Consider the following 23,967-nt stretch of genomic DNA (forward strand, 5'->3'; position numbering starts at 1 on the left):
AAGCATTACGCTGTGGGTGCCCTTTCTGTGACCTCTTTTCTTCGCCTAGTGAGGTCTTTTGGAGCCTACCATCTGGATAAAACAGTGGGAGGGAAGCTGCAGCGTGTCAGATGCCTGGACCCCCTCCTCTGTGTGGACCCCACATCCACTTTCTCTCCCTAGTTACCTCCCTGGACTAGGGAAAAGACAAACTACCGAGACTCACATTCCTATCTACTTCAGCCCTTCCTTCTAGTCTATTCCAGGAGCATCCCTTGCCAACCCAGTCTGATGCAAAGTGCTGGCACTCAACGCATGTCACTACAGAGCCTCTGAAAATGGTGTGATCGAAACAAAAACAAATAAAAAACTATACGTTAATATAAGAGAGCAAAGCCAGCCCTAAGAAAAAAATCACCAGTTCTATTTTTATATTGTGTGTGGGGGGAGAGAGGGATGGGCAGGAGGGGAGGTGTGTTGAAGAACTTAGTGCTTGTTTTTTCTATGTTGGTTCTTCCCTCCCTTGTTTTGAAATGCCTAGGGGACAAAAAGATGGCTAGTGGGAGAAGAGCTCAGGGAGGAAAAAAAGCCCATCCAAACAGAAAACTCCAAATAATGTGGAGACAATTTATACCTTCAGAGGGTTCTCTGCAACCCTATTCAGTCATTCAGCACTTTGGACGTAGTGAGCCAGTAAATTATTGTTCATAACAGCCAACTGCCAGGCCTTTTCAGGCTGGCAATTCAATCCAGCGTCTAGAAACACCCCATGTTCTGAGAGACAGTGGGAGATGCAGGAGCCAATAGGAATCTTCCTAAGTACCAGCATGGCTCATTGAACAGCCTCCTCCAGAATTCAGAACCCTCTTGGGTTGTCACATTTCACCTGGCAGGCACATTCCTGTCCCCCTCAACTCTACCAGATTAGACACCCAAGGAGTTTATCGGAAATGGTCTTCAAGGTTCTAACTTACATCTAAAGACCTTGGCAATCAATCTTTCCCTACCCCCATCCTGATTTATACCTGATCGGTTTTTACAACCATCTTAGCAAGGTATTCAGATGGCATACACGTCCCTACACATTTCCACATCCAGCTGGGCCCAAGTTAAATGTATCCAGAGCTTCTGTCCTAAGCCATTTCATGTTTAATGCTTAGGCGAGCACACATAATTCAAGCATGCTGTTCATACATGCTTATGTCTTTCAAGAATCAATTCCCTAACAGTCCATGAAAAAAAATGACAGACAACTTAAGGTTGAATGACCTCCAAAGTCTCAAAGTGACGGAACCAAGACTAGAACCCAGACCACCTCAGTCCAGCATCTTCCTTTTACACATATTTCCTTAATGAGAGAGTATACCATTGGTGGTACGTGAGATTTTAATTGGTACATGAAATAGCACTAAAGAATATCAAATCACATGATGAAAAACTCATTGCCTTTTAAATCTTTTCCTATCCTTTCTGACTACTGTAAGGAAAGTCTCAATATGGTACAAGTAAGACTTTAATACCTGGAAAAGTGTAATAAAATTGGTGATACCTACTCATGTACCTGCCCTTTGCTGTCTTGAGGCAACACTGTTCCTGATCCCTAATACCTACCTTTGCATGTAGACTTATTTTGGCACATCTGACATGACTTTAGGCAGTTATTCTGGATCTTACCATTTTGACAATCTGGGACATATCCTTACCTTTCCTATTTCTATTTTTTGACACAAAGATACACAGTCAACAGATATATATTAAATATGACAGTGTGCCATGCACCATGTGTGGTCCTTGGGTACAGATACTGAAAACCAAAACTATTTATACCCACACAGCTTACTGTGTACATTAATATGACCTTCCTTCTCCACTGTCTTTATTAACATGACTTCATTTTTCCAGGAAACTCAGGCCCAGGAAATGTTGCAAATAACTTTGTTTCAGGAACTTCCAGAAAAAAACATTTAAATGAAAAACTATTAGATTTTCCAACAGACCAAGAATGACTGTTTCTTCTCCTCAACCCTTGCCTTGCTATAACCACACGACAAAGTTCTAGTTGGTGGTATGTGCAAGTGGAAGTCTCCATGGCAGCTGTTAGCTCGCCCGCTCTCTTTGCTCCTCTTCTTTCTCTTCCTCCTCTCTTCCTTCGGTCTGCTGCTACTGGACTGTGGATGCAGTCCCCTTACACCCTGAGAATAACTGAGGTCACATCACTGGGCCAGCAGAGCAGTGAGCTAGAAGTCTGGATCCATGAGGACGTTTTGTGGTGAGAACAGTACTAGGCCTGGGAGAGAACATATTTCCACTCTGTATGAGCCCCTTAATTGTGGTTCTCTGTAACACCAGTTGAATTTAATCTCATGCTGATAGAAATGAATGAGATAAAGTCCCTGCCCTCAAGGAACTAAATATTAGCTCTCAAACTCATACTTTAAACCTTTCCCTACATATTCATGTACTGTTTTTCGTGGCAGTACATTTGAAAGGATGGGTGAAAAAGGAGGTGAGATGATTTTTGAGTATATCCTCAGGCTTCACTAAAACATTAGATAGCTGTGGAATGTGCTCAAACTTGTTCTAAATACCTTCTATGGATGGTGCGGCCTACCTGCCCACCTGGTTAGTCCACTGCCAGATATGGATCCAAAATATCAGCAAACCAAACCCAGCAATATACAAAAGGATAAAACATCATGACCAAGTAAGGTTTATCTCAAGAATGTAAGCTGTTTCAGCATCTGAAACTCAAACTAATCTGCAATTTCAATAGAATAAAGGTTAAAAATCACATAATTGCTTCAACAGATGAAGAAAGAGCATTTAATAAGTTCGATTATGAAAAATTTCAGCAAATTAGGAATAGAAGGAAATGTCCTCTGTCTGATAAAGGACATCTATGAAAACCCTACAGCTAACATACTGGTGCAAGACACCGGAAAGGAATAAATAAAACGGTCTTTATCTACAAATGACATGACAGTGTATTTAGAAAATCTTAAGGAATCTACCAAAAACTAACAAAACTAACGAGTGAATTTAGCAAGGCTGCAAAACACATGGTCAATACACAAAAATCAATTGTATTTCTATATACTTACCAAGAACAAAAATGGAATAAAAAATGCTGTTTAGACTGCATAAACAACACGAAATAGCTAGGGAAAATTTCAACACAATGTGTACAAGACCTGTACACTAATATTACAAAATATTACAAAACCCTACTGTGAAAACTTAAAGGCAATCTCGAAAAATGGAGAAGTAAATACCATGTTCATGGAATGGAAGATTCAATATAATTAAGATCTTAATTCTTGCCAAATTGATCTACTGATTCATTTGCAATATGAACTGAAATTGTAAAAGACATTTTTTTTGTGTGATTTGATAAGCTGATTCCGAGTACACAGACTGGCCAAAAGAATTTTGAAAAAGAAAAAAATACTTTGAATACTTACGATACTTGATTTCAAGACTTTCTATAAGGCTATAGTAAACGAGATAGTGTGGTATTCGCATAGACAGATACATAGATCGATGAAACTGAACAGAGTATAGAAATAGAACTAAATATATGTGGTCAATTCATTTTTTTTAAAACAAAGGTTCCAAGATAATTTTTTCAATGGGAAAATTTTTTTTTCAACTATTAGTGCTAGAATAAACATATCTATATAGGAAAAAAACAAACAAACTGGACCCCTCTGCCTCACCCCATACATAAAAATTAACATGAAATAGATCACAGACCTAAACACACAACCTAAAACTATAAAACTTCTTGAAGAAAACAGGGGAATAACCTTTGCTACCTTGGGGTAAACCAAGATTGTATAGACAGGTCCAAAAAACACTAACTATAATAGAAAAAAAAAATCATTAAATTGATCTTCACCAAAACTTACAACTTCCCTTCAAAAGATACCATTAAGAAAATAAGGCAAGCCACAGTCTAAGAGAAAACATTCATGCTATATATATATATGTTAACATATATACCCAGAATATATAAATAACTCTTATAACTCAATATAAAGTCCAAATTGGGGATCTTTTCAGGATAATTGCCCTGGAGACTCTGTCTCACTCAAATATTAATTGATTTTTAATGGAAAAAATCAGCTTTTAAGATCTTTAAAAAGAGAATTAAGATCCCTTCCAGGAAGGTGAGCCTCCGACTGATCAGTTGAACATCAACTGAGTTTATTAAAAAGAAAAATAAGGAAGAGGGGGCCAGTGAAGGGTCTCTGGGAATGAGCTAGAAGCCCAGGGAACGGTCCTATAGGAGGTCACCGGGAAGTGGGATCTGACTTTGGTATAAAGGATCCGAGAAGGTTAAGAGTGACACTTGCTGAAGGTTGTATCCATGGGCACTATTAAGTCAACTGGACTACAGATCAGGAACAAACAGAGTAGCTAGATGATAAGCAGACGGTTATCTCAATAGAACTCCCTTGCTGAAGGCCCGACAGAGGGTGGAAGGGAAAAAAATCTGGTCAGTTCTCACACCACTCTGAGGACTCTGGACTCTTCCAGCTCATAGCCAAGATGATCCTGAATGCAATCCTTTGTCTCTGGAGAGTTGTTGCTGCTGAATGAATTGGCTATTCGTGGTAACAATGCCCACAGTGATGTTGCACTCCTAATTCAGGAGGGACCTGTTCATGGCAGCTCCCATCCTGACTGGGCTGGAGTGGCAGAACAGGACTCAGCTGCTTTCGGACCTACCGGCTTAAATTCTCCATAGTTCACATTCTAAGGTTTATCCAGAGCTTTTACCTCAGGTGTTACGCAACCATCCAGACCCTGCAAATGACCTATTTAGATATTTGAAGGCATTGCTAAGCTTAAGCTGAGTGACTCATCAGAGTCACTCTGAAAGAAGTGGGCTTCTCTCAGAAGAAGTGAAGGCTTCTATAGATGCAACAAACAAAGAATTAATGTGAGGCTAAATAACCATTCCAGCTTTATGACCAAGTACATATAGCTTGCGGATGAAGACAGTAGTGTCAGACACAACTGGTTAAAATTTTAGTTCTGCATATTGATTACCTATGACCTTGAACCAGTTACTTAACCTCTTTGAGGCTCAGCTTCTTCACCCTTAAATTGGGGATAATAATAGTACTGACCTCCCAGTGTTGATGTGAGGAGTAATGAAGATAACAATGTACATAACACCTAGGCTAGCCCGCAGAAAAATAGAGCTCCATAAATTATAAAATATATGTAAACCGCAACCATGCGTGGAAAGCTCCTTTACATGAAGAATGGAAAAGCAAGGTAAGTTTAGTAAATAAGGAAGAAAAACAGGGATGACATTTTGAAGTACCCAAATAGACACAATATATCTTTGTTATAAAGGCAGGGGAGTTATTGCTAGGCCTCATCTCTATTACGTTAATTATCTTCAAGGCTTTCACAATCACTCAGATGACAATTTACCATTGTATGTTTTCACTGACATGTTTTACTTTTGTTCTCAACTTCTGCTGAAAATCTTACAACAGAGTCACATTACTCATCCCCAAATTTCCTGACAGAAATGTTTCACACTATGTAATAACTTAAATCATTATTTATCTATAAGTCCTTCTAAGGGTTTTTGGTCTTTATGTTCAGCCATGAGAATGAGTAACTATTACCACTGGTTGGTGCTACCCGAAATGGTGAAAGAAAAATATACAAGTGTACATGCATGGATATATATTTTTTCCAAAAAAAAAATTATGAAGGCAAGCAGGAGAGCTTTAAAAAATGATATATTCCCTCAAGAAGAGTACAATGCCTAAAAATTTTTATGACATAAAATTTCCTGATAAAATAAGCTTTGATGCTGGTTTGGGATAGGTAGATGGATCGTCCTATGAAATATGTCTAAATGCTTGTTGTAATTTCCTTTTCAAAGTAATCTTTTCAAAGTAGTGATACATAATAGTAGGGCCTGTATCTTTAAGTTAGAAAAGATACATGATACAACAGTAATAGCTTCATATAGATATTGTGTATTTTCTACATTCTCTAAACCTGAAGTTGTAGATACATACAAGATGGACAAAAACAAGTTTAATACCTTTTTCATGGGTCAAAAGAAAAATGAGTAGGTAAATTGTGTTCCAGAGTTAACAAAATTCAAGTCTCTATGATCGATAGACTATTTGCTTTTCCTATCCCTAAGTTACTCAGGTTTACAAGAAATGTTAAAAACAAAAAAGATTGTTTAGGGACTTAATGGAAACTACATTTAAAAAGTCACACATCTTTCCCATCCATTCATAAGTAATGCCCAGTTTTGAATGCAATGTTTCTCAGTTAACTTTAGCCTCATGGTCAATTTTTATTTGATCTCAACAGAAAGTTCACTTTCTCTGCATTCATGCTACATTTACATTTCTGTTTCTTAACGGGGTCGATTTAGGAATATGAAGATGGGGAGAAGGAGGCCATGATGGGCTGAGGCCATAATGGGCCAAGGCCAGCTAACCAAGGGCTGCCTGCCCCTCTTCTCACGTTCTGAATCTCGCCCCAGCTTTGTCGTTACTTTGCACAGACATCCTTCTGTGCTCCAAAATGCAATGAATATATAGTGATACATAATCCTGCTCTTTTATTGTAAGGTTTTTCTAGCTAATGGCGTTAAAAGAAAAAATGAAAACTCATCCTGTTTTATACTTATCCAAATAATAAATTCTGAGGTCAGTAACAATCCGTGAGGACTTGGCCATGCTGCAAGTATCTACCTGGAGATGGTCATATTACTGATATCTAGCAATATAGTCTCACCCTGACCCCAAATCCTTGACATGGTTAATAATTTGTTACCATAAAAAGACAGAAGGCTTGAATTTAAATCCTACTAGTTGTGTGACACATCACAAACTGAGTCCATCCTATCTCACAGTAGTGTTATGAAGATTATAAACAAGAGGATATATCCATAAGTGATCTAAAAATAGAACAGAGCTATAAAAAAAAAAGGTTATAGTATAACAAATTCCACTGAATGGCCAAATATGCTTGATTTGTTTTTCATAACACTAAAATGAAACTGAGAAATTCTGAAATTATATGACCACATACAAAGGAAAATGCTTCAGTGTTTTACATAAAGTTTCACCCTTCCACATGTTCTAAATCTCAGAACTACTAATCCTTCTGCTTAGAGAGCAGTTAGCATAACTCTCTGTATTAGTACTGTCCAAAGGGCAAAATCTGGTGTTGCAAATATAGCTCATCATTTCTCTAAAGAAGATACACAAATGGCCAATGAGTACATGAAAAAGATGTTCACCATCATTTGTCATCAGGGAAATGAAAATCAAAACCACATAGAGATACTCCTTATACTTACGAGGATGGCAAAAATAAAAAGAGAGGCAATGACAAATGTTAGTGAAGATGTGGAAAACTGGAATCCTCATGCACTTCTAGTGGGAATGTACATGGTGACATGCTTTGAAAAACAGTTTTGGCAGTTTCTCCAAAAGTTAAACATAGGTTTACCATATGACCCAGTAATTTCAATCCTAGGAATATATATGCCCAAGAGAAGTGAAACATATATATTAATATAAAAGCTTGTAACAAATGTTCAACATTATTCATAATAGCCCCCAAATGGAAACAACCCAAATGTCCATCAACTGATGAATGGATAAACAAAATGTGGTATAGTCATACAATGGAATATTATTCACCGTTAAAAAGGCATGCAATACTGATATGAGCTACAACATGGATGAACCCTGAAAACATCATGCTAAGTGAAAGAAGCAGACTCAAAAGGCCACAGATAATTTCATTTACATGAAATGCCCAGAATAGGCAATCCAGACACAGAAAGTAGACTGGTGGTTGTCATGGGATAGGAGAATGGGGGATGGGGAGTGACTGCCAATTGATACGGGGTTTCTTTTTGGGGTGATGAAAATGTTCTAGAATTAGATAGTGGTGTTGGTTGCATAGCTATGTAAATATAATGAGAATCACTGAATTGTATACTATAAAAGGGTGGGAGGTACCTCAAAATTGAGTTCTCAGCAATCTCCTGGAACTTTCTTTGCTTATTCTTAAACTGACCCCATAATGGCCACATTCTTAATCTCATTTCTGACCAGAGGCACCTTCTTCTTAAGGTCTCCCTTCCACTCTGAGAACCTGGTGCCTGGGCTTAGTTGCTTGAGCTTTCACACATCAGCCACCTCCTGATTTTGTCTTTGACTCATGTTATTAGCTGTCTCTGCATCAGAGAATGGAATGCCCCATGCCAGCAACCAAAGTTTGGCACGATTTAGCCTACCCTCCCCATCTTCTAGCCTCATGGCACTTTTCACTTGACCTCTCCTGGGGATACAGATTATAAAAGTTAGGGTACACTAGGCGGCAACCCAAACTTTTCGCGGTCAACTATGTGTGTTCTAGCTTTCTGGCCCTCCTCCAGATCACTATGCCTACAGAGGACTTGGGGGTGCTCTGTGAGAATCCTCCCTGGGATGCCTCTCTCTTGCACAATGGACAAACAACGGGCAGATGTTTTCATTAATTACATCATAGGCGATACTGTCACCAATTACCACATACTGCACATGTTGAAGTGACCCTGTTTCTGAAGACAACAGTTTGCAATGACAGCTTAGAAATGTAAACTCTTACCATTTATCCTCATATCACACTTTTGATCTATAAATCAGACAAGAAGAAAAATCCCTCTTTGGCAAATCACAGTCTATATGGTCTACCGAAAACAGAAACTGAAATCCATACCAGTAGGAGTATTTCTCTTAGCAATCAATATATACCATATTAGGATGACTAGGAAAGTAGACACAGTATATAGTATTCAGTAATTCCCTAGTTACTTTAATTAATGTAATAAAATAACGTGTAGCAGTTACAATTGCTATTCCCTGAGTATCTATTACATGCCGGGCACTGTACTATGTACACATATTATCTTTTGTTCTTCGTGATAATCCTATAGGGAAAACATTCTCCTAATAGCGATATGGAACTAGGGATTCAGAGATCACAAAACATGTCCAGGGTCACACAGCTAGTACTAGCAGTGAAACCAGAATTTAAATCCATGCTTTTCCACCTAATCTTCACCTATCTTTTCCACAGAGCTCATCGATTCAAATGTCAATTCATTTCACTTAAATATACACCATGTTGAATGACATGTTCAACACATTTTTGAAATGCTTAACAGATGAATTTAAATGACAATTTTTATAGTTTTCAAGTGCAGTGAAAAAATACTTTTGTTTCTAATTTAACCATCGGTATTTTTTTTTAATAACAAAAATAACAAATTACTAGACATAAAATAGACATTTATAATAACAAAAACTGAGAAGAGACCAAAGGAATAAACTATTTGTTAGTAGATAAACTTGAATGACATTTTCTCTGGCAAAGTCTGTTTGTACACTCTGTACCCGGACATTCACTTATACAAGTTTCACAATCCTTGACTTCACCGAAGGGGCTTAGAACATAGCATGTGAGAGCAGCAAGGGTCCTGAGAGCTCACTCAATCCCATCGCCCTCACTTTACTCGACTACTGGAGTGGTTAAGCAGTTTACCCAAGTCCACACAGCTAGTACTGCCAGAGCCGGGACTGGACTCCAGATCTCCTGATTCCAAGGGCCATCACATGACATTACTGTCAACTGTCTGAAGAAACAAAGTCGGCCAATGACATTTCCTTTTCTATAGTTAGTTCTGCCTTGTCAGACGAATGATAACTGTGAGTGGAAACTGTGATCTAAACTGTGACCTTCTGGCTATAAGGAAAACAAAAAATCAGTTAAATGATGTCAAAATCAAATGATAAGGTCAAACCAAAAGAACATCTCCATGTCTATTAGGGACAGGAATCTGCACAGGTGGATCTAGGTCCGCAACTGGGAGGATATCAGTAAAACTGTGCAGTTTCTGCTTCCTTCTGGAATTATGTAAGTCTTCTCCAGCTCCTTATTAGTCTGCCATTTCCTGTTGCTCAACGGTCAAACAATGGGCAGACTGTCGCCAGTATTTTCATTAATTACACCACAGGCTGAATGGCATCTATTACCACACAGTGGACATTCTGAAGTGACCCTGTTTCCTTTGTTCAAACAATGTATCTAAATGTCTCAGTAAAGGAACAAATTTTATTTGGGTCTTCAAGAGAATTAAGAGATACCAAGACCTCAAGAATTTGAATTGCATCACTCAGTTCAAGAGAATTAAGAGATACCAAGACCTCAGGAATTTGAATTGCATCACTCCGTTCCAATAATTATTTTATGACTTGCCCACTTCCCCTTAGGCCTTCTCACCCTTGGCAGTTATGTCTAGGTAGGAAGGTGGGAAAGAAATCTCAAAACCTTTAAGCAAGTCCCAAAACTAAATATGTCAGTCAGGCAGATTACCTGCTCCCTCCTCGTCCCACAGAAAAGAGCCAGAGTGACACTGAAAGGCAAATCAGGAAAAGACAAAGATCAGAGTAAAAATAAAAGCCCGAGGGCAGACGTCACACTCTTCCCTCTCCCTTGGGAGATCTTTCCCTGGACTCATGAAAAACATTAGTACAGGGCACACTGACACCTTAGAAAACCTTTGCCTCCTTGAGAAGTCCTTGTTCTGCTTTCTCTCTCATTAGAGACCCCCACTCTCCCTGCAGTCCTTCCAGAGAGGGACTGAAGAGGTATGAAGCCTCCCAGAGAGAGTCCGCTTTCTGGACTCCCTGACTGCCTCTCGGCCCACCTTCATTACCACCGTGGTCCTCAGGGATCCTGGTAAAAGGCCCCTTTCACAAAACAGTGATTGATGGCGAGTGTAGAAAAGTTAGCCTCAAAGCAGGCAGACTTTGCATTTTTAAATATGTAGATGTGGGGTCTTCAGGGTTATTTATTTTAAAGTGTGACTGCATCCTATAAGGAATGCTTTTGAAATAGAAAAGTATACTGTGAAACTATGAAGGGAATATTATAAATGGATATTGGGTCAGTGAAATGTAGCATTAACTACAAACAAGGAGAGGAGCTGGAAAGTAAAATTCCCCTCATAAAAAATTGAAGAGAAAAGAAAAAGAATCATAGAAAAAGCATTTGGAGTCTCAATTGTGGGTTTTAGATCTGGGTTTGAGTCCCAGCTCCATTGTTTAACAACTGTGTATCCTCAAACGGTTTACCTTTCAGGTCTCTGAACTTCAGTTTCTTTATCGGTTAAACATAGATGACAGTATATGTAAAATGCCTGTTACAGACCTGGCACATGGTAAACATGCAAAAAGTGACAGCTGTATTGTTATTTTACTATTACTACTTTCTTAAGAGAGGCGTTGGAGGAGCCCTGTTGGTAGACAGAGTGAGAGGACGGTGAAGAAAATCTGGGAGTCACATCAGTAGCCTGGACTCCACTTCCCAACGTCCAGGATTAAAGGGGAATAAGCTTGTATGACCTAAGTGACACATTCAATATTTTAAAACTTGAGCAAAGTGACTAAACAAAGTAAATCCAAATTAATTGTATGCTCTGTAATCTCCTCATTTATGCACCCAAACTATCCATTAACACAGTCCCTTTTTGACTCAGAGTAAAGAACAGATCTTGGAGGTGGTGTGGAGGTAAATATTGTACAGCCCAAATCCTCTACCCTATGCCTGAAGAACAGGAGATACCTGATATGAAATGATGACGATGACGACAATGACGACGAGAATACTAACATAACCTGGTATTCCTGAGTTGATGCTAGAGTCTGTGCTCCTACACGCTACACCGATGACCGTTCCTGACATGCAAAAGCCTGAGGCCCACATCATTAGCCACGCAGAGAGATGAGGTAACAACTTATCCTCACCACACAAATTCAGCAAGCAAACATTTCCTGAGTACTAGGGGAGAAATGAGGCAGAAGATGGCTTCCGACCAAAGGAAACCAGGAATGTTGTTGGTCTATGCTTATGGAAATATAAGATGGAGCACAGCAGAAGGCATGGAGCAGGAGTGGAGACCACGGAGCAGTCTGAATTTAATGGGTTTTGGAGAATACAGCTATGAGTATTATGAGATGGAAAGGCAGGAGAGTGACTGGTTCCTGAGAATCTAGGTCTCAGCACGGGTGAAAGACAATGGCCGTGGTACCTTAGGATATAGGAAGATAACATCACTGAAACTATGATGCAATTGTGCCACTAACGCTTCTGCAGTTATATCACCTCCTTCTTGGTCTGCTACCTTTGAAATAAATGACTTGCTTCCTAAAATTTTCCCTTCATTTACATAGCTCCTTAGAGTCTTGCAGAGTACTTGCGGATTGATTATCCCATTTGCTCTGGGCTACATGTTGGCTGTCACCCTAACTTTCTGCATGAGCAATTTCTAGCAATCGTCTGATATGACCTTAGATAAATGATAAACTCTCTACTCATGCATAGAACAAACATTGTGGAGTAATGCCAGGATGGCATCTCAAATCTTATAATATTAAAGTATAGTCTGTCAACATGGGCAGAAAAAAAGTTAACTGTTGCCTTGAGCTCTAGGAATACATCTTAGACAAATCCTCTGGGAATCCTTAAGACCTGAAAGAATTATATATTTTTTTTAAAGGAGAATGAATCTGCAAGTGTCCTCCCAACCAACAACAGAGGTAGCAAGTAAGTCTCCACTTAAGAACATCCAGATCAGTATAACAATGAATAGACTGTAAAGAATACACAGAATCTTGGGTATTGTCGCTGGTCAAAAAATTTGATAAATTTTAGGTATAGACAGAGTGTGAAGGAAGAGTCTTTAAGCTTGCTCTGTACAGACCAGGGCTTTATATTAAAAATTCCTCTCTAGAAAGGCCTTCCTAGCTCACCCTCCCTAAAATTCCCACCCTACTGATATTCTAAATCCCTTTTCTTGCTTTATATTTTTATCCTCAGCATTTATCTTACATGCTATACATTTTTCTTTTTTACCTTGCTTATTGTCTCTTTCCCCAGTGGAATGAAAGGTTTATGAGGAAGGAATTCTGCTTTGTTCAGTGACACATGCTCAACACCCAGAACAGAGCCTGGAACAAAACTGAATGAGTTCATAAATGAAAAGGCACATGCATACGAAGTTCTGGAAATGCACATTCTTATCTCGGTAAGTCAAAATTCTGCAGGCAGGGAGAGAGAACCCTAATAAGGCTCATATATCATGAGAAAAAAACACATGTATTCCAAGTTGGAAAAAAAAATGCATATTCAAGATAATATATTTGTAAAATATAAAAAAAATACAATGAGTCAGGCTAAAAATAAATATCACTAATCATCTCCTCACTAAAGGGCAACCACAACTGTCATGTTTCCTTCTAATATTTTTAGGGCTATTTAATGTAGTTGAAATCACATTGACTATAAAATGCTGTGTCCTGGTTTTTTCACTTAATGTTAAAATCTTAAGTGTTTTCTTAATATCACTTGGTTTTTATCGATGAAAAGACCTAAACCAAGTGAAAGTTACCATGGAACCTTGTACCAGCTCTTCTGAATCTCAGCATTGGGCTACAGATACATTTTAGGAATGTTAGTTCAAAGATAACACAGATGCTCAAAATATAACTTAAAATTTAGTATAACCCTGGGCACACATAGACTATACTTCCCAGCCTCCTTTGTAGTTAGCGGTAGCCACGTGACTGAGTTCTAGCCAGAGTAATGTGTAACACTTATAGGTTTGGCCCCTAAGAACCTCCCATCTGTGCTATTCCACTCTTTTTCCCTTTCGGCCAACTGGACGCTATCAACAATGTGGTCTTTATGTATGGCAAAATCACAAGATGGGAAGAGCCCAAATCTCTGAACTCTGGGGACAAGAGTCACCTAGAAACCAGAAACATCCACCTTGAACATGAGCAAGAAATAAACTGTTGCATTTGAGCCGTTACACATCTTGGAGTCTATTTATAGATGCGGTCTGGCCTACCCCACCTAATAGAACTCATGATCTTTATTTTCTCTAATAAAATAAGAACATTGATATTGAAATAACTGAATACATTAAATTGTTCATTTAACAAACATTTATTAAATGTTACTATGTGCCAGTTATTGTTCTGAACATTTTCAGCAATGCTCAAATTTGCTAAAATTCTGTTTGTCTTCACTGAAAGAGATACAGGGGAAGGAAGAAATATATTTTGCCAATCCAACTTCTGGTTCTATAACCCATGTGCCCTTAATACAGCTTACCAGCTGGCTTATAGATTGCAATTACTTGGGCATTTCTCACAAAAGAGGTGCTATGTGGGGCCTCTAATACTGCCCGCTGTGGTAGAATGAAAATGAGCTGGGAGAGGGACAGGGAGAGGGCCTAGTGCCTGGCAAATACAGCTGGTACTAGGAGAACTGGCAGAGCCATCTGTCTAGGGGCACACCTAGGGCAGGCAAACTGGGGGGAAATGGGACTGCTGTTCACACATGCTCATATGTCGGTATCCAGAACCTGAATGGAGTTAAATCTGGGAGAAGCCAAATAATTGGGCTTTGCTCACACCTTGCCAAAAAACACAAGCCTACATTTCCAAAAGGCAAGTAATAAACTTGACTGGGCCCTCTTCCAGGATTTCTGCCTTTTGGCAGTGCTGGTATAAAGGAAGTGTGGGGCCAGGCTGAAGGAAGTACTGTACAGCAGCCCTTACAGCCAGACAAACCAGAATAGCCCCATCTCCATCTCTATTTCCTGCCACCCATGGGACCAGTTGTATTTCTTACCAAAAAGAAAGGTTGCCCAAAGGACAAGAACGGGAGATACTATAATTATATTGTAAGGTCTCGACCTGAAATTTACACCAGAGTTACCTATAAGATAGAAAGAACACAAAACTTTCTTGTAATGCCTTGCCCTCACCATTTCAGTAAAAAGAGGCCCAATATCTCAATGCTCTTACCAAAATTTGTACTTTTAAATAAATACTCCCAACCCATTTTAAAATTTGAAATCAAGTAAGCAGCTAACAGTGCCAGGATATCTTTAAAAGCAGTAACAGGAATCTTAACAATGTTGTCGTTTAAAGAAGATTCACAGTTCAAGGTGGCAGGCAAAGGGTAACAGCTTCACCTGACCAAATGGTTCACACGGACCAGGACCAGATGTGTAATTAAAGGAGCTCAGAGTGAATGCTAATGCCAGTGCAGCCACTGATTCTTTGTGCAACACTATTAGCAACTCATGTAACCTTGATCAATCTCTCCTCCAGCCCCATGGGAGGAAACCTGGTACAGGAAGTCAGCTCAAACACTTGCGAAATGGCTCCAGTTAGGTCTTCAACATTACAGTACTGTCGACAGAAAGAATCCTTGCCCAGTTCTGTGTGTAGGCCCATGAACAGCGGCTCACTCCTTCAAATATCAAGTTGAGTGCCTACTGCATAAAAATGGAATAACTAAAAACAAAAAGACAGATTCCAAAGAAGGAAGACATCGTAGTATGGTAAAGCAGAAAAGAGGACTGGCAACCTGAAGACTCATATTCTATCGTCTTAGCCATTAACTAGGAGAAAAACCTTGGGCAAGTCCCAAATAAACTCCAAGGACCTTGGTTTCTTTATTTGTGTAATGAAAGGGCTCCATGAAAGAAACTTTAGGGTCTCTTTGTAATCCCACGTAATCATGTGGCTTTCTGAGGAGTACAACTCTTTCTTACCTGTTCATCTGAACCTCCCATTCAATGTTTCTCTTTGGTTTATGCTAAAAGAGCCTGCTTATCAATGCATCTAAAAATAAAAAAGACAACTGGAATCATATCATGAATTTAGTTTCAAGGCCTTTAAGTGAGTACATAAGAACTGTGACAAACCGAGTGGCTTTACCTTAGTTAAGAAGATATTCTAATCTATTTTACACAGTGATGGCAACTAGAGTGAGGCAGAAACGTGATCAAGATCAGCAACAAGCACCGCTCCAAATGTCTGAACCACATCTTACTGTGTACTTCTTCCTGCCTCTGGGGAAAGTACCCACATCAGGAGGATGCATGTCTCTTTACCTTTCATTTATCCCAAATTTCAATGACAAATGTGACCTAAAACTGAAAGTGTCTGACTTTCAACTCGAATCCTTAACTAGAAATGAGGAGATAGCACAGAAAATCACCAAAATGATAAGAAGTGATGTATCCGCAGTAGAAGCCGAAGACTAATCATTTGCTGCCATTCACTGTCACATTTCTCATGACCCATGTTCCCCAGACACCAGTTTGCTATTAACAAAGCAGAATAAACAATTAAATTCATAACAAAAAGGCCGAAAATGACATATCCATTGGCATGAAAGAAATCACGCAAGGTTTGATGGAAACCAGAATGGGCTAAAAATTATCTGTCTTGCCTCCATCTAGTTATCACATTTGGGTTGTTTAGGGTATTGCTTAAAATGAGCCAATATTTAGGCTGCTACTGGTATCCAGAAACTTCATATAGGTCAATTCATGGCAATAAGGTTAGGCTTTTCTCAGTTAGTCATTATTTCTACTTGAACAATAACATGAGCTAACACTACAGTGTTGACCATGTGGCAGACATGGTCCTAGGTACTTTACGTATAGTAACTCATTTAACTGTCACAAAAACCTTTCTTAGCTGCATACTATTCTTACCTCTATTTAATAGAAGAGGAAACAGGCTCAAAAGGATTAAGTAACTCAGTGAAGGTCACGTAGCTAGAGGCAGTGCCAGGACCTGAACCCAGACCATAAGGCTCTGGAGTTCACACTACGAACTACTATGCGAAATCACCTCCAAATGCAAGGTGGAGGTTTCCAGAAAGGCTGAGCCCTCAGCAACTCCCAATGCTCGTGACTGTACTCCTTCCCAGCAGTCACTCTCAGCAAATGACCTCCCCTCTTCAGAGAGGGTACACAGGCTCCTCCATGTGACTGGTCTGTGCTGGGTAGCCTCTTTTTTAAAACTTGCCTATATCCTTCCTTTTCTCTCAAAATAAATAACTCCAGAGCTCTAAATCCTACCTTCTCCTGTCTCCTCAGGGACCTTTCTCATGAATTCCCTTTCTAGCTTTCATCTTTGGTCTCTCCCGTCTCTTTCCCCTCCACTAATAAACATGTTCGAGTACACCATCGGCAAAACAAAACAAAACAAAAAAAACAACAAAAACCCTCTTTGGATCTTCGTCTACTTTTAATTCCATAATTTCTGCCATTATCTTACTCTGTGACCCTGGATAAATTGTTTGCTTCCTCTACAGGCTTCAATCTGCATCTAAATAATAAGAGTCCTGGACCAGATAGTCTCCAAGGTCCTTCCAACTCCAACAGTCTGTGGTTCTTAATGTAGAGAAGCTTTATTTGCCTAAGTTTAGTTTCTTTACTGTCCCATGAAGCCTTAAAGTTAATTTTCTTCTAAGACTGTCAAGCTGTGCTCACCTCTTTCTCTCCATTCATTTCCCAAAGTTTGGTTTTCCTTTAAGACCTAAACTAAACTTCACCTGTTGAAGAATATCCTGACCTTTAACTCTTATAGAACTTCCATCATAAACCATAATTAAGCAATCTCCATTGATACTGCCTTACCTTTCATATTATTATTCTGTGTATTTTTGTTCCTTCACCAATACTGAGCTCTCAGTGGGCAGGGACTATGTCACATTTCTCTGTAACCCCTAAAGAACCTCACACTAAGTAGGTCTGTAGGAGTCGCTCTGCAGTGCTGGGTGGTTGACTGCAGGGTCACTGTGCCAGTAAGGAAACTAGTGGTCAACATATATTACAAGATCCCTAATTGTGAAGGAAGACCACCTCTATCTTCTACTCCTCTCTCCTCTCATACACACACTTATAAAACATAAAATCGTCATTCAAGAGCATCATCCAAATTTAGCAACAGGAACGCTTAGCTAACTCCTTGATTTTCTTTTATCTGAATCAGACAGTTACAGCCACGTTTCCCTTTGACCCAAACTCAAGTGATCACAAGCACTGTAACTTTACTCCAGCTGATCTGGGTTCTACACTTCCACGAATACATATTCTCCATGGTTATTAAGTTCCCTTACTTTTCAACACATATAGCATTATGTTACTTCCTCGCTCTTGCAACCAAATTTCCAGGAAACATCTGGAATAATATCAGAGAGTTGGTGTTTGAGTAAATCTACATCCTCTGCTTTATTCATTTGGAAATGACTAATTTTAACCCTTAGGACTGAAGTGAACACAGATGGATGTGTATTTTCAGGAGTCTGCTGGCACTTTCCAACAGAGACGACCAATGAAAACCCTAAAACACTGCTCAACTCCTCCTCCCTGAGAGAACTACAGAGGTCCTGCTTGGTATTCTGAGTGCTGTTCTGGGTTTCCCAACAATCCTGGGTAACTACTGACTACTCAAAGTGAATCCCAAAGGTCATCGAAGAGAATTTTAAACTCAGCTTAATTGTTTTAAGTTAATGCTCCAGAACACTGGTTCTCAACACAGGTTAGATTCTAGAGCACTTTCATAAATAACTGCTCAGCTTCCTCCTTTCCCCATCCATCGCCATTCAAAGATTTCACTCTAACTGGTTTAGAGTGAGACCTATTTTTCAGTATTTTCTTACAAGCACCTCAGCTATACTGAATGAATCAAGATATTACTGTTAAGTATTTTAGGTATGATAAGAGCAATGTGGCTGTTTTTGAAAAAAAAAGTTCTTCATTAGTGGATAAACTGGTATAATTCAAATAAGGTCTTTGCTTAGTTAATAATATTATACCAACATTAATTTTCTGGTTTTGATCATTGCACTTAAGGTTCTGTAAGATGCTCACTTTAGAGGAAGCTGTGTGAGGGGTATACAAGGACTTTCTCTTGTGACCTTTCTCTGAGTCTAAAATTGATTCAGATTAAAGTTTGTTTTTTTTTAAAGAGTCTTTTAGTTTAAAAGATACATACTTAAAGATTTATGAATGAAATGAAATGCCTGAGATTTACTGCAAAATAGCCCAGGTGAGGAGGTGGCAGGGAGTGAGTGGGGGTATAGATGAAACAGAGTGTTCATAAGCCTGTGGCTGCTGGGCGCTGGGTACATGAAGGTTCACAGTATTTGTCTTCTCAAGTGTGTGTGTGTAAAATTTTCCGTCATATATATTGGAGACAAAAAATCCCAGGTGATTTAACATGTATGCGGGGCCAAGAAACACTGCTCGGGACTCTTAAAAATGTGGTATAATGAGGAGCTCTGTTTGGTACTACAAAATACTTTACCCGGATCATTAAAAATGAACTAGCCAATCTTTCTGTACCGTGCTTCCCTAAACTAAAAAACTATAGATATGGATTAGAGGACCTTTCGAAAAGAAGACAAGAAGCATGAAAAAGTTGATTTATTTTAAAATCTTCTGAGAGTCATGTCATGGTCTATTTCTAGCACAATAGTCAAAAATGGTAAGGCCTTTCTTATGCCTACAAGAGTATTTCCCAAAAACTGTTCTTAAAAAATGCTACTTCTGTGAGATGCGAATAGATATTATCCAATATAAGGGTTCTAAGGTCAAAAAGTTTGAAAAGTGCTATTTTTCTTTACTGTAATTAAGATTCCTAAACACTTTTAATAAGATAATATGCACTGTGACTTTCTAAGGTCGTGAAGGAATATGTAAAAAGTGTTATCTTCTTTACATGGACTAGTTTTATAGAACTTATTCTGGAAAATGGTGCTTTGGACCAGAGGTTCCCAAATCCCAGGTAATGAAGAATAGGATCAGAACCGTTTGGGAAGCTTATTAAAATAACGATTCACAGACCACATGCTAAACTGCTGGGGGAGAGGAGAGCTCAGTATTAACAAACAAAAACCCAAGTAATTCTAAGGTATAGTCATGTTTGGGACTTAACGATATGTAGATCATAATGTAGTAAAATAGTTTATACTATATGAAAGGCCACACAGTGCCAACCAATATGAAATGTCATGTCATATTTAATAGTCTTTCAGATAAAATAATTCCATGAGAGAAGTGTATATGCATACGTTTTATGAAAGATAAGTACTAGCATGTTGGAGGTGTTGGCAAATTTAAATCTATCAATATAACTAACAACTACTTTGTAATCTCAAGGATGTACTATATCCATTACTAATAGATAATTAATTTTCAGTGATTCTCAATCTTTCATTTATGTGTTTCCTCATGTCCACCTTCTTCTCTGGCCTGATTTGATGGCCTGAATTATTTTGTTAAACAATTCCATGGGATGCCATTCACATAAGTGGTTTCTCCAAGACAGAGCTCCTGACCCTTTCTCTATATGACACTACTTTAAGGTACCAGGAATATAAATCCCTTCTTGATTGAAAACTTATGAAAATGTATTTACTCGTACCTTGGAGCTCCCAGAGGTGTGCCATGCTGCGGCCCAGTCAATGACATATTTAAGTGCTTAAAAGAAGTAGCTACTTACTGTTATCAATAATTACTCAACATTTGTACCATGCTCTCTAGTTTACTAAGTACTTTCACATGAATTATCTTGCTTCTTTCCTTACAAAACCTTGTGGGTTAAGTAGGCATAATTGCTTCATCCAACCGATAAGAATCTCTGAGCTTTTTATGTGCTAACACAGTGAAAAATACAATTGTTAGGGAGGTGTCAAGGCTCCTACTCTCAAAGAACTGACACACTATCTGAAAATAAAATATAAGTTACATATAGGAAACAGCTAAATTCAATTTGAAGATATGATGTCAGCTAGAGCAAAGTAGTACATCAGGACTTTATACATACTATTAATAGCTAACACTTAGGGAGCAATTTAATCTTCACTCTACCCTTGAGGTAGGTTACTACTATTGGCCCCATTTTTCAGATGAGGAAACTGAGACCATGAGAAGTTAAGAACTTGCCCAAGCAAATAAGTGGTGAACCAGAATTCAAATCCCAGATTAGTCTAGCTCCACAGACCACTCTTTTTTGCCATCACATTTTACTGCTAGGAAAGGAAATCCCCAAAGCAATGGGACAAACGTCAAAATTAGAAAATTACTACTTCCCATAAAGCTGGGATCACTGGCTTTACTGCCCAGCAGAAAAGTGATCAGGAGTCACAGGAAGTCACAATAATGAGGCAGCAATATTACTTTGTCACAATACTTACCTCCTTGATTCGTTTAACCAAAGCATTCTGATCGAAAGCAACAGCCTCTGCACACTGATGAAGGTGATCCTGATATCGGAGGCACAGCTGCAACACCTGCTGAGAATCCAGTTTCTCCAATTTGGTATTCGTTGGAGACGTCTGGCCACTAAGTAGCCCTTCGAAGCAGAAAAAAGAATGAGATTAAATGAAATGAAAATTACTGCTAATAAATTTGTAAATAAAGTATCTTAATAAGTGTACTGAAGACTGGGGTAAGAACCTAAATTTAATCCTGCATCTTTTGTTATACACTAAAGACAAGCATAGCAACTATCATTTACGGGGTATCTATTATGTGCCAAGCACTTGGCAAAGAGCTTCCTCTACATTATTTTTTATACTCCTAATCAAAGTAAAGTATCATTATACCCATTTTACAAATGAGGAGCCCAAGGTATTAGGAATATAAATCCCTTTTTAACTGAAAACTTAGGAAGATGTATTTACTCAATTACTTTTAATAATTAAAATGGTGTGAAACTGAGAAAAAATATAAACTGTTAAAGAGATGCAAAAACGAAAAAATGTGAAAAGTGAACAGAATGTCAGCTGACACACTATAAATCTCATTCTTTACATTTTCTTCCAGCATCAGTTTGATTGTATACCTAGTAAATTCCCTTACATTTGCATAGGGCATTATATTTCCTTTCATATAGTTTTCTTACTATTCTTCCAAGTATATAGAACAGGATAATTATTAACATCTACAGAAGAAGAAATTCGCTGAAGAGGCTTTAAATGGCTTGCCCATAGTCACACAGCAAAGTCCTCACTAGAACTCATGCCTACCGACTTCTGGCCGAGGGCTTTCCACCAAGCCAAAGCTGCACACACTTTTTGGGGTTAGGACCCCTTTACCCTCTCAAAAACTGAGGACTCCAAAGGGCTTTGGTTTGTGTAGTTCATATCAACATTCACCTATTAAAAATTAAACTGAGAAAATTCTGAAATACTTAATAAATCATTTAAAAATAGCAATAATCCCATTACATGGTAACATAAGTAACATATTTTAAGGAAAATAATTATATTTTCCAAAACAAAGACGTGAAAAGAGGGCAACTGGTTTACATTTCTGTAAGTCTTTTAAATGTCTGGCTTAATAGAAAACAGCTGGAGTCACATAGCTGCTTCTGCATTTAATCGGCTGCTATTTCATACCGTGTAGTCTCTGGAAAACTCTACTGTACACTTGTAAGAGAATGAGAGTAATTAGCAAATGTCTACGTATTATTGTGAATATGATTTTCACCTCAGAGAATCCCTAACAGGGTCCTGGGGATCTCGGAGATTCCCCTGTCACACACTGAGCAGCACTATGCTAGGCCGCATTCTGTCTATACCAGAGCCGATGATACAGCACAAGGTAGACCAAGATAGACATGCCAACGGGGTGCACACTGAGCATGATTAGGGTGGTCCCGCCCTCATCAAAGCTCATCCTGGGAACCCTTCCTCATTCCTGCTCACAACCACCAATGTCAAACTCTCACTAGTTCTCAGGTACTGGAGCCTAAACCAGTGCTCTTTACCCCCCAACCAGGCTGTATGACAGGCAACCCAGTTGGGCTGCCCAGAGAATCCTTGGAAATGCTAGTCAGGGCTCTCAGATCTCCATCTGGCCTGTTACGGGAGAGTGCAGGGTTGAACCCGAGGAACTGCTCTGCTCCCCCACATTCCACTGCCAGCACTGGGTCCCTTAGCTGTTCTACTGCTGACCCTTACACAAAGGACACCAGTTACTCCAGCGAACCCGCCTCTACATAGCAGCTTTTAGTGAAGCTGGTATTTGCAGAAATGGGGACTTATTTTTTAATTGAAATTTTTATCAAAACCTGGTGTACAGGATCTTGTGTATCCCTTTGTCCAGTTTCCCCCAAAGGTAACATCTTGCAAAACTACAATACAATATCCCAACCAGGATATTGCCATTGATATAATCCACTAATCTTTTTCAGATGTCCTCATTTTATTTGCACGTGTGTATTTATTTAGTTCTACACAATTTTTCCACATACGTAAGTTCATGTATCCACCACCACAGATACCGAGCCATTCCATCACATGAGGATTTTTTGTGTTGCTTCTATAACCACATCCACCTCTCTCTCATCCCCGTCCTAATCCTTAACCCCTGACAAATACTAATTGGGTCACCATTTCTAAAACTGTCATTATAAATGTTTTATAAATGAAATAATACAACATGTAACTTTTGGGGATTGACTTTTTTCACCCAGCCTCATACATTAGGGATTCATCTAAGTTGTTGCCCGTATCAGTAGTTTGTTCCTTTTATTTGAGTACTAGCCACAGCATGCACGTACTGGCGTTTGTTTAACCATTCACCTCCTGAAGGACATCTGAGCTGTTTCCAGTTTGTGGCTCTTGCAGACAATGCTGCTTTGAACAGTCGTGTACAGGTTTTTGTGTAAACATAAGTTTTCATTTCTCTGGGATAAATGCCCAAGAGAGCAACTGCTGAGTTGTATGGTGATTGTATGTGTAGTTTTATAAGAAACTGCCAATTTATTCTAAAGTGTCTCCAAACAAGGAAATGGGAATTTTGAGACCACTAAAATCTAACAAAATTATCAAAGGTTATCCTATCACTGACAAATAATACAGTCCCAGAACAGACTTGGGGAAGAAGGTACTAAAAGCTTTTTGCTCTCAATCCAAGAGTGAAGTAGGAAAAAAGTGAGCATGCAACATGCAAGGGGGAATGAATGATTTTGTGCCATTGATAGTGGCTGGAATAATGTAAAGGTCATAAAGAAAATTATGACAAATCCAACAGTATAAAAAGATCCCTCAGGG

The 23,967-nt window shown here is 38.8% G+C and overlaps 1 protein-coding gene across 2 annotated transcripts in view; it reads right to left on the bottom strand.

The window, feature by feature from the left end:
* The window catches only part of BORCS5 (BLOC-1 related complex subunit 5), a 65,376-nt gene that overhangs the window by 1,375 nt on the left and 40,034 nt on the right, over positions 1–23,967 (bottom strand). For both annotated transcript variants that reach the window (XM_016156403.2, XM_016156402.2), the window contains exon 3: positions 21,103–21,260. In XM_016156403.2, the coding sequence (XP_016011889.1) occupies positions 21,103–21,260 (158 nt within the window). The remainder of the gene's footprint in view (positions 1–21,102; positions 21,261–23,967) is intronic.

The sequence above is a fragment of the Rousettus aegyptiacus genome, unplaced genomic scaffold (assembly GCF_014176215.1).
Source record: "Rousettus aegyptiacus isolate mRouAeg1 unplaced genomic scaffold, mRouAeg1.p scaffold_m13_p_2, whole genome shotgun sequence".
Lineage (NCBI taxonomy): Eukaryota > Metazoa > Chordata > Mammalia > Chiroptera > Pteropodidae > Rousettus > Rousettus aegyptiacus.